At 40.9% G+C, this 11,381-nt stretch overlaps 1 protein-coding gene across 3 annotated transcripts in view; it reads right to left on the bottom strand.

Annotated features, from left to right (window-relative positions):
- The window catches only part of LOC140341907 (uncharacterized), a 19,237-nt gene that overhangs the window by 3,729 nt on the left and 4,127 nt on the right, over positions 1 to 11,381 (bottom strand). For 2 of the 3 annotated variants that reach the window (XM_072427845.1, XM_072427843.1), the window contains exons 2-5: positions 8,275 to 8,598; positions 4,991 to 5,203; positions 3,251 to 3,406; positions 2,356 to 2,444 (exon numbers count right to left, since the gene is read on the bottom strand). In XM_072427845.1, the coding sequence (XP_072283946.1) occupies positions 2,356 to 2,444; positions 3,251 to 3,406; positions 4,991 to 5,203; positions 8,275 to 8,386 (570 nt within the window). In that variant the 5' untranslated portion in view covers positions 8,387 to 8,598. The remainder of the gene's footprint in view (positions 1 to 2,355; positions 2,445 to 3,250; positions 3,407 to 4,990; positions 5,204 to 8,274; positions 8,599 to 11,381) is intronic. The other variant, XM_072427844.1, reaches the window with a different exon arrangement.

Raw genomic sequence — 11,381 nt, 5'->3', positions numbered from 1 at the left:
CTACGGAGTGCGGACTGATAAGGGTCGATTCGATCACAACCCACAAAGGACAGTCATTATGATGAAAAGAAATAAAAGGGGCTATTTGAGACGCCTTATAATAGGAGTACAAATGGGGTTCACCTAGGCCTTCTGCCAATTTAGGATGAAAAAATACCTGTTTGCTGATACGAGGAAGTCCAGACTTCCAGATAAATTTTAATACCTTGTGCTGGTGAACCTGACAGATCCCAAAAGGAAAATGTATCAGGAGAACCTGCATAAGGGACATCATTTTAGGTAAAAAAGTCATCTTGATAGCATGTATACGTCCGAACCAAGAAAGGTAAGGAGTATTCCATGATTTTAACAGGGAACAAAGTGATTTAATTAAAGGTACATAATTAGCTTTATACTACATTTCACGATTTGCAACAATTCGAACACCCAGATAAGGCAGTTCTTAAACCCAGCTATAAGGGTAGTTGGCCTAAAGAACCATCAAATCTGTCCCTGACATAGACACATTCAACGCAAACGACCTAGATGGGTTAACTTTAAGCCCAGATATTGTTTCGTAACTATGGATGGCAATGTGACATGAGGAGAAGAGACGTATAATAAAATGTCATCCGCAAAAAGCTAAATTTTGTGGGTATAAAGGGAAACTTCCCCAATCCCCAAAATTTCAGGACTTTGTCTAATGAATGCCGCTAGGGGTTTCAAAGCCAACACAAAAAGTAATGGGGATAAAGGACACCCCTGCTGGGTACTAAGAGCAATATCCAAGGGCTTTGAGGTATATCCACAATATTTCACAGAAGCAGTCGGATTAGAATAGATAGCAATTATCCATAAAATAAAGTCTGCACCCCTATTCCACTTCTGCAGAACCATATGTAGGTATTGCCAGGATATCTAAAGCCTTGTTCATATCAAGCGATAGAAACATAGTCTTTTGACCAGACCTTCTAGCTAAATAAGTAGGTAATATGGAATGGCGGATAATATCAGAAGCCTAAATCCCAGGTATAAAGCCTACCTGATCCTTATGGATCAAGGAGGAAGGAACTCATTGAGTCGTATAGGAAGTACTTTGGCCAAAATGTTCAGATCTATATTAGGAAGCGATATAGGTCTATAATTAGGCCAATCTAAATGGTCCTTACACGGCTTAGAAATCATCACCGCTTGAGCCTGCAACAAAGCAGAACTAGGGAAACCAGTAGATTTAAAATGATTTAAAAGGGTAGCTAGATGTGGAGCAATATGGTCCACAATTTGTTTTTATAAAAAAGAACTGTGAAACTGTCCAGGACCCCCTTTTTTTTACCAATCTTGAGGGACTTAATTGCAGCTAAAACTTCTGTCTCAGTGATATCTGCTCCTAAACCTGTTGCCTGATCAGGAGACAATGATGGAAGATGTACTTGAGACAAAAAAGTTAGCGCCTGTTTAGAAGACAATTTAGAAGGAGCTTTATACAGTTTAGCAAGTTGAAATCTAAATTCCTCCAAAATATTAATGGAATTAGAAGTACACAAATGATTTCTAGTGCGCAATGAATTTGTAGGTCTATGTTTGGGGATATTTTGTGATTTATTAGCTACATTGTACCAATCTTATTAGTATTAGCGTAACATTTTTGCTGTGTCCACCGAATGCTGCGTTCTGCAATATCTGCAAGACACAAATTCGTCTGTTTTAGCCTGAAGATATAAACTCCTATTGCATTCCGTGGGGTGTATCCTAAAAATGGTAGCAATCACCTCCATTTCAGCTTCCAGCTTAGTCAATTGGAGAGTGTGTTCGCTCTTAGACCTTCGCGCATGGTGAACAAGAACTCCCCTTATAACAGATTTATAGACATAAAACCGGAAAGAAATGTACTGCTAGGGAGGTTAGACAAGGGTATTTTTACAAGGCCAGTAAGCATCCTGTCTGTGCCTTACTAAATACTGAGGACTCATTGACAGGCTAAGTGTGGGTTGCATAGTAAGTGCTATATCAATCAGCAGGTGAAGTCAGTTGATATCTATATTTCTCAGCTCCCATTGCACAGTAAGGCAAAAACAGCTACTTGCTGGAAAATTACAGGTAACAGCAAGGTTGCCAAACCCAAGAGTGCACAGCTCCCTTTCATTGGCATGTGTCCCAGAGGGGTCATATCTCCAATTGTATAGAGGCTTAGCACACCCAGCCAGCAATAGCACACACTAAACATTCACCAAAACAATGGACATACCCATGTTCATAAAATCTTCCAATTACAGACGTCCCCTTCTGCAGCTTATAGTTCGAAAAACATACAATGTGTCAAAAATGTACTTTAAGCACAACACTGTCAATTTTATAGGTGAAAGCACAGTACCTTACCTGTTTACTTTCATGAAGTGAGATAGGTTTAAGGTGAGAATATGTCCCAGTTCCTTTGGGGATGTAAACTGACTGTTCTGGTTCAGGGTCTAGGCATATAAGTAAGAAAGAAAATGTCAGTAAATTCTCATAAAACTATAGTAATAATAGCAGAAATGTTGTATACAAACTTGGCAAATGCTCACATTTTATATAACACTTTCTAAAAGCATTATGATGGCCAACATGGACAAGTTGAACTTGGATTTGGTCATACTTATTTTAACTATAAAAGTAGGTGACATATAAAATTATGTCTACAAGGACTGTTTCCCTAATATTTAAACTCAGCTTTGAAATGCTGTTTGAAATTACCATTTATTCTAAAAAGACAGCCCACACTAGAGAGTTTTCTTGATGGGCCATGAAGAAAACAAATTTTGCAGCATTTTAAAATGCCCTAAAATGCTGAAAATGCCTCTGAAATGGCATATAGAGGATATTTTTTAGGGGTTTGGGGTGTTGTAAAAGCTGCATGGACATTTATAAGCATTTCAGAAGAAAGTCAGTGTAGACTTAGCCTAAAGCTGTTTTTTTCTCATACAAGACACAGTAACAGGTCCAAATTTTCTATTTTAATCCCATATTCCCAAATGCTTTTACTCAATTTTCTACCCTCCCATCATTGGCACTGATCAGATGAAACCCTTTTAGTCATTCTAGCTACAGTTAGATCAAATACTGATGCGTGTTTTTTTAATCTAAGATTAGGAGGGGACAGGAACATTTAACAATGACCAAGAATTCAGGACACATCAAATGCCAGTGGGTTGATCCAGCCATAACTAAAACTGTTGGTTTAAGCAAACAAACCATATTATGTTTTAATTACATAAAATAGGCAGGATGTACTTACATTTAATAGATAGTGGTATGGTAGTATCTGTTGCTTGAACACTGAGTTTAATTTCTTCTTTTTTACTAAATGTTTTATATACCACTATAATACCCAGTACTATAACAAACAGGAATGGAATAACCCGAGGCCAGAGTTTCCGATTGTGGTGAAATCCTGTAAGGAAAAGGTAAAGAAACCTTATTTGTAACCAGTTGTGTTAAGTTAAAAATTTAGCTATCACTCAGGTCTCTGACATTACAAGATACCAATCCCTCTACACAGTCAGTATGCACACATAAAAGAAGAGGAGGTTGCAACCACAAATTGTAGACCATCACCTTTCACATTCACCTCCGTTTCTTGCATCCTTGACTACTGGACCTTAGGTTCCAATTCCCCAAACTTATGTCATAACAAACCCTGTGTCAGGCAATGCAAGGCATTCCTTGTGTCCAGAGGATTGAAAGGAAGAGGAATTGGGATCATCATAGCAACCAATGTTGGAGCTTTTGGACCCAGGGACATGAAGGTCCCATCAATGATCATAAAGGTCCCATTAGATACTTGTGCAGAGCCGGCAATGGTGCTTGATCATATGTATTATATTTACCTGTTCCTGCTCAAAGTCTTGTGGCACAGTACACCATTTTCTGGGTAATCCTGACAAGTCTCTTCTAGTCATTTCATACTAGTGTCTGGGAGCAGAAGAGTAACTGTGACTTCCAAGATTTGGAAGACAGCAACTACAAGTAGAATGAAAATTATTAGTGTGAGCCACTGCCAGCTCTGCGGGAGCGAGGATATTAACCACAGGCACTATGATACGGAGAATAGGAGGCAACATTAATAAAATAAGGGGATCCAAAATGTTGCTCAATGCCTTTGCTGAAAGAAATCAACCTTCCTAGAGAATCTTTATTTATTTATTTTTGTTTGCTATATCTATATTAGTATATCACAATGCTCCAGTGTATCTTTAATTATGGTACTTGTGACATTCCTCTATAAAAAAACAAAACATTTTTCTAAAACCTTTTATTAACAGGTTAAAGTGTTTGTACACGCTCTTATCATCTCTCATCTGGACTACTGTCCTCCTCTCTGGTATTCCACTAACCCGACTCCCTCCTGTACCATCTATTATGAACACTGCAACCAGACTTATCCATCCTTCCCACCACTCATCTTCTGGTGTATATCTTTGTAGTTTTCTTCATTGGCTTTCATTTCACCTTAGATTCAAATTCAAACTCATGTGCTTTGCCTTCAAATCCCTCCACAGTTCTTGTCCCACTTACATTTCTGACCTGATAGAAAAATATTCTCCCAGCCACTCTCTCTGCTCATCCATCCAATGACCTACTAGTGACTTCCTCACTCATTACCTCATCACACGCATGGCTCTTCCAGATTACATACTCTATGATTACGAGGACATGGGAGTTAGGCTGGAGCTTGGGTATATGCATTATATTGGGCAATAGAAGAATTAGAGGTTCTACTAAACAGAATGTTCTATAGTTCATGTCTATGCTGAAGATCACAATTGGCAACTGACCACAAGTCAGTTTGGTTGTTGTACTCTACGGGTACCTGCTTGGGGTAGATGAACCTGACTACTTTTGTGGTCAGAACACTAGACAAGCTGTTAATTCTAATTTTGTGAGAGGTCAAGTTTACCTCATGCCCTATTGTGTGTGCCTTACAGAAACACAATATAACTGTGCTAATCTTATCGGTAATGTAATCAAACCTTACCTTTTTGGGAACTTGAATCAGAATCATTCTTCTGATCATTTGAGTTCTGTACCAAGCACAAAGACACCAGATGCAAGGACTCAGACTCTGGTAACATGTGGATTGAGTCTTCAGTATTACATGGCTGATATCTAGAGCCATTGTATACGGATGGCAATGAGGTGTTTATTGGGACAGAGCAATTGAGAGCATCAGATGAAGCAGGAATGAGTTCTGCAAACAGATAGAAAACAATTTGCTAACAGCATTTCTTGGACAAGGAAAAAAAGTGGCATTATTTCCAATATTGGCCTAGGAAATTCCCAATGCTAGCCAAGATAATCTGTCCACTACGCTCAATTCAAAAAAGTATTTCAAATTATTCTAAAGAGAATGTTTTGCCAGCTCCCTTTTTATTTAGTTATACACACACAGAGACTAGCTGATACCAAGAGGTCCTAATGATGTTTTGATGAGTAGTTTGGCGGCACCTATATTTTATTCATAGATTCCCACTTTGCAGTTCTTCAAAATGGTTCTGCTTCTTCTCACAATTCGAGACTTTGCAACTATACATGCATGCTTACTCCATTATTCTAAAAAAAATCTGATCCATGGATGACTTTATCATAAAAGCGAGCTCAGCAGCTGCCCCCTATTCTCAGGGCTTCTCTAGAGGTTGCTAGAGGTTCCTCACACTAGTTGATTGACCCCAGTTTGAAGATGCCTGCATAGTTCAGTGACAAGTACTTGTATTTGTATGTGTGACTACACATTGGGTTAGGAAATTGAGGGCACCTGACATTTGTTGCCTCTTTTAAATGCTTTTTACCATTGGCTGAATTCCTTTGATTGGCTACATTCACCAAAATTAACCCCCCCCCCCCCCTTGGTTTGAGAAGACAGGGTTTCGAGCCAAAAAAAACCATGGCTGACCATGGGAGTGCAGCTTGTTCCCCACAAGCTATAGGTGATTAATTAGAGGGTGGCTGTCATGAGTCAGCCCTAATGCTGGAGCCACATAGGAACTATGGATGCTGATCTACTGACAACATAGACCAGGTTTAGTATGTAAAGTATTAGGTTACATATATTGAATCTTTACCAGAGCCTTTGAGAGTTAGTATGTTGTGATCCTCATTCTACATACGAGTCAGTGGAAGGGACATGCAGAAACAGAAAGAGGTAGGACAGCAACTATGAAATCTTCAGAATTCAAGAGCTGTGACAAGTTGTGAAGCCAAAGCCAAATGTAGGCAACAAAAGAAAGATTGGAAGCCAAAACCAAGGTCAAGAGCCATAGCAAATACAGTAACAACATTTGTCTCAGGAACAGTCTGATGCAGACAGGGAAATCTGATTTTACATCTTGATCACTAAGACCTGTGTAAGTCCATCAAACAGATTATGGGAGAATCTCTCTTTGTTGGTAACTGGCAGTATTGAAGGTTTTAGAATAATGGTTTTACAGCCTTGTCCTACCTCTTAAAGCAACCTTCCACACATAGGAATGCAAGCAGAACAAGGTGCATGTCTGACAAAATCATAGAAGTATACATGGAATATAACTGTTGGGGATCTAAAGGTTTCAGAAGAACCAACTTTTCCAATCCTCTCCTAGGTCTCTTATTCAGTGTTACAATTCTGTGTAAGGACATTTGTAATAAGGGGTGTATGTAAGAAGGGTTTGGATATTCCTGCCACAGATGGCCACAAGACTAGGTGACTTGTACCCTCCTACCCTATACCCCTCTCTAACAAGCAACAGTTCTGTCCATGAATCTCCAGGTTCCTGTGTTGTTATTATTTCTTGGTCTGCAATATGAAAACCATCCCTTTGCATCAGAGGAATAGAATCTTTTGCAGGCATGCTCAATTTGCTAGTGGGGGTAAAAACATCATCTAAGGTGCCTCAACCTTAGCACTCCCTCTGGTGGAAAGTGAACCTGCTTGCCACATGGTCTCGGACCAGTCGCTTCATCTTTCCTATATGAGAAAGTGAAAGTAAACAAAATGTTGCCTGAATTAGAAGTGTAATAATTTACCATCTCTGATTTGCAGGCTCCAGTTGTGTGTTCTCTTGGCCTGTCAGGTTAGGCTTCAGTATCTCATTCCTGTATCTTGGAATGACAGCTGTAACCAGCTCAAGCATGTCTGAGAACTGCATCATTTGCCTTCCAGTTCTATGACCCCCAGGATGTGCTGGTAAATATAGGGATTAGTGCCTTAGGATCTGTGCCTTAATCATGCCCCAGCCAAGTAGTCCAACAAGATGAGGTCAACCACCACATTATGACAGATAAATATATACATATGTGCCTATTAAATAGATAGATATATAGTGTACTTTTGAATGTAAGCTTCGTATTGTTGGGGAAAATAAAAAAAGACATATGAGTATGAAATTATATATATATATATATATATATATATATATATATATATATATATATATTTTATATTTTTATTGAAAATCATTTAAGGAATGTGAACTCTTTATGAGTAAAAATCATTAATATACCTGTGAGTGAAGGTTTGGATTTCTTGGCTGGCTTGGTTGAATTGATATCTACTATACTACCCTCTGCTTTTCTCCGTGACCCAAGAATTGGGGAGGCTATTGTTTCATGTGATTATTTATGTAAGTGGATATTGTTTTTCATTTTATTAAATATTGTTTTGTGATATAAATTAGTATATGTGATTATTATTGTAAATATATTTTTTCAGCTCATAGGCTTTCCTTCTGAGGAAGTAGAGTGGTTCCATGTAACTTGTTGAGAATTTAGCAATTTATTATATGGGCTAAGTGAGCATGCATTGTATTTTTAAATTATATTTTTAATATTTGAAAAAAGTGTTGGAAATTAAAGAAGTATGTTAATTATTTAGTCATGTTGAAGCTATTGCCAATTTTCTCTGTATAAATAGTAAAATTGATATTTAATTTTCATGGGATGTGGCATAATGGAATAGAATTGGTAGTGGACAGTATTTTCCTTTATTTTGCTGTTGCATTGCAGATCACTGCTTGAATCAACATTATACTAAACATTTTTGAAAACATAAAAAAATTTTTCTGTTTTTTTTTACAAACCTATAATTTGTCAAATTATATTTTTGATGTAACCTAACATCCAGAGACTTCACCCTCCATTAAGAATTTATTGAACGAAAGCCCTCATTAGCCCGTGTTCCTACATCTACCAGGTAAGACTGGTTCAAGTTTCAGCACTTGGATAAAGTTTATTCTCAATGATGTCCATATAAAAATGAAACACTGAATGATAAATGTTACCACTTACCACAGAAAATGACAGTGAACTTCTCAGTATACACCTCATGATTTTCAAGGGTAATTTTGGCATTGTATGTTCCACTGTCTTTAAAGAGACTGTTTTTAATACGTAATCCCATCCCATCATTGACATCTTCTAGGCGGTTTTCAAATTGGCCACTTTCGATATGTAGTTTAGATTCTTTAAACTCTGCTATTTTGACAGTTTTCTTTAGAAGTTCTCTTTCAAATCTATAGATCACTTCTCTAATGGGTTGTGAATAGTTCTTCTTGATTAAGAAATCAAAATATTCCCCAACAAGGACAATCGATTGGCCAGAATAAACTCCATCTGTTAGAAAAAAGACATTGAATTTAGTTACATTGATTTTGATAGGACTTTGCAATTTTCTCTTTAATAAACACACATTAAAAAAACATGGTAATGCAAACTTTAGAAAGCATTGACATAGAGGTTCACATAAGGGTCATTGCTGCTCCTCCCCCCAATGCTTTAATTACTGGCATGGCACCGGGAGAAAATTTGTGATCGTTTATGGCAGCTGCCAAATCCCGTCTTGACCATTGACGGTAACATAACAGGAGGAAGCAAAGCATAAGGGAGAAAATGCTGTGGGCTGGGGGTTCTGTTTAGGTAGGTCTGTGTTTCGTGTACAGTATGTGTGTAACGTTTGTATACTGGTTTGTGAATGTGTGCTTAGTGTACCTAGGCCAGTGTATAGACACGTAACTATAACTGCAAGGATGTCCCTGTAGGTTACAGCAGGACGGCGTCATCGGCATTGGCCATGTTGGTGGAGTACTCGAAACAGCGCAACACGGCACACACGTCCCACATGGAGGCCCACTCGTTGGTGGTAAAGTGGTGCTGTTCTGCAGAGCGACTCACCCGTGCATGCTGCACTGAAACTCCACTATTGCCTGCAGCTGCACCCACAGTCTCTCCGGCATGTGCAAGGTGGAGTTCCACCTTGTGGGTACGTCGCATATGAGGCGGTGAGTGGGAAGGCTGAAGTTACGCTCCAGCACAGACAGGGAAGCAGCAGCAGGGTGAGAACACCGAAAGCGCGCACAGATGGCCTGCACTTTCTGCAGCAGCTCTGATATATTGGGGTAATTTTTCTGGAACCTCTGCACCACCAAATTCAGCACATGCGCCAGGCAAGGGATGTGCGTCAAACCGGCAAGGCCCAGAGCTGCTACAAGATTTCGCCCGTTATCGCACACCACCAGGCTGGGCTTGGGGCTCAGTGGCACCAACCACTCATCGGTCTGTTGTTCCATGCCAGTCCACAGCTCCTGCGCGGTGTGGGTTTTTTTCCCCCAAACAGATGAGTTTCAAAACAGCCTGCTGTCGATTCCCCCTGGCTGTACTGAAGTAGGTGGTGAAGGTGTTACGCTGACCTGATGAGGAGGTGGTAGATGAGGAAGTGGAGTAGGAGGAGGAGGCAACAGGAGGCAAAGAGAAACGTCCTGCAATTGTCGGTGGCGGAAGGACATGCACCAAACTGATATCTGCCTCAGGCCCAGCCACCACTGCATTTACCCAGTGTGCAGTTAGGGAGATATAATGTCCCTGCCCGTGCTTACTGGTCCACGTATCGGTGGTTATGTGGACCTTGCCACAGATGGCGTTGCACAGTGCACACCTAATTTTGCACCACCTAATATTGCACCACTTGGTTGTGCAGGGCAGGGATGGCTCGTCTGGAAAAGTAGTGGCGGCTGGGAACCACGTACTGTGGGACAGCCACTGCTATAGGGTTTTTAAAAATCTCCATCTCCACCAGGAATTTTGAAATGCTGGCATTCAGGGCCAGGGATCGCAGGTGGGTAGGGGTTGTACTTCCTATTTCTCTCCAGTGTTTGGGAGATGGATAGCTGAACGCTTCCATGGGACAGTGTGGAGATGCTTGGTGATGGTGACGGAGGTGGTGGCGTTGCTGCCACATCCTCTGTTTGCGTGGTGGCAGGTGCCACTGTCACTCAAGAGGGGGAGGAAGAGGCCGAGACTGCAGTAAAAGAGGGAGCAGGAGGAGCCTGAGATCTTTTGTGGTTTTTGAGGTGTTTACTCCACTGCAGCTCGTGCTTTGCATTTAGATGCCTGGTCATGCAGGTGATACTCAGGTTTAGAACATTTATGCCTTGCTTCAGGCTCTGATTGCACAGCGTTCAAACCACAACCACTCGCGTCTTGTCGTCAGCACATTATCTGAAGAACTACCACGCCAGGGAACTCCTTGGAGCTGGCTTTGGTGAGCTCAGTCCCTGGGTGTGGTGGGCAGTAGCAGGCGTACTGGTAGGGGACGGCCCCTCTGCTTTTGCACCCTGCTCCCTCTTTTGCTGTGCGGCTGTGTTTCATCATCATCTGAGACATGCTGTGGTGGTCCTCCCATGTCCACATCCTGAAACATAAGTGGTTGGACATCATTGCACTCAATATCTTCCACTTATGTAGCAGGGCTATGTGGATGGCCCACCAAAACCCTGCCAGCAGAGTCATCAAAAAGCATAGGAGACTACTGCATGGCTTGGGACTCAGACTGCTTGGGTGATTTGCAAGGGGGTGAGGTGAAAGACAGATGCCCATAGGCTGCAGGTGCCAACTCTGCGCTTTCAGCAGGAACCGGGTGGGAGACAATGTGAAGGAATCGGAGACACTGTCAGCCACCCAATCTACTACTGCCTCTACTTCTAGTTCTAGTTCTGGCCTCACCATTTGTACACCCGAATTCAGGCCTACAAAATAATGCTAAACATTCTGTCGCCTACGTGCACCTGAGGAAGGTGTTTCATTTGGGCGTGTAGCTGGCAGAGATCGACCACGTCCTCTCCCTGCAACAGGAGCTCCACCCACTACAGCAGCACCACAACCAGGGCCACGTCTCTTATTTGATGCTCTCCTCATTCTTTGAGGTCACCCACCGAACTAACAGACGGATTAACTATAATAATTTCCCGGTCACGTATGCAGTGCAGGTGTACATCACACAAAAATTGGGTATATGTTACCCACCGAACTAAGAGATGAATTAACTATATTAATTTCCCTGTCACATATGCAATGCAGGTGTACCTCACACAAAACTGGGTATATTTCACCCAACAAACTAA

The sequence above is a fragment of the Pyxicephalus adspersus genome, chromosome 12, assembly GCF_032062135.1.
Source record: "Pyxicephalus adspersus chromosome 12, UCB_Pads_2.0, whole genome shotgun sequence".
Lineage (NCBI taxonomy): Eukaryota > Metazoa > Chordata > Amphibia > Anura > Pyxicephalidae > Pyxicephalus > Pyxicephalus adspersus.
This window is presented reverse-complemented; position numbering and strand designations above follow the sequence as displayed.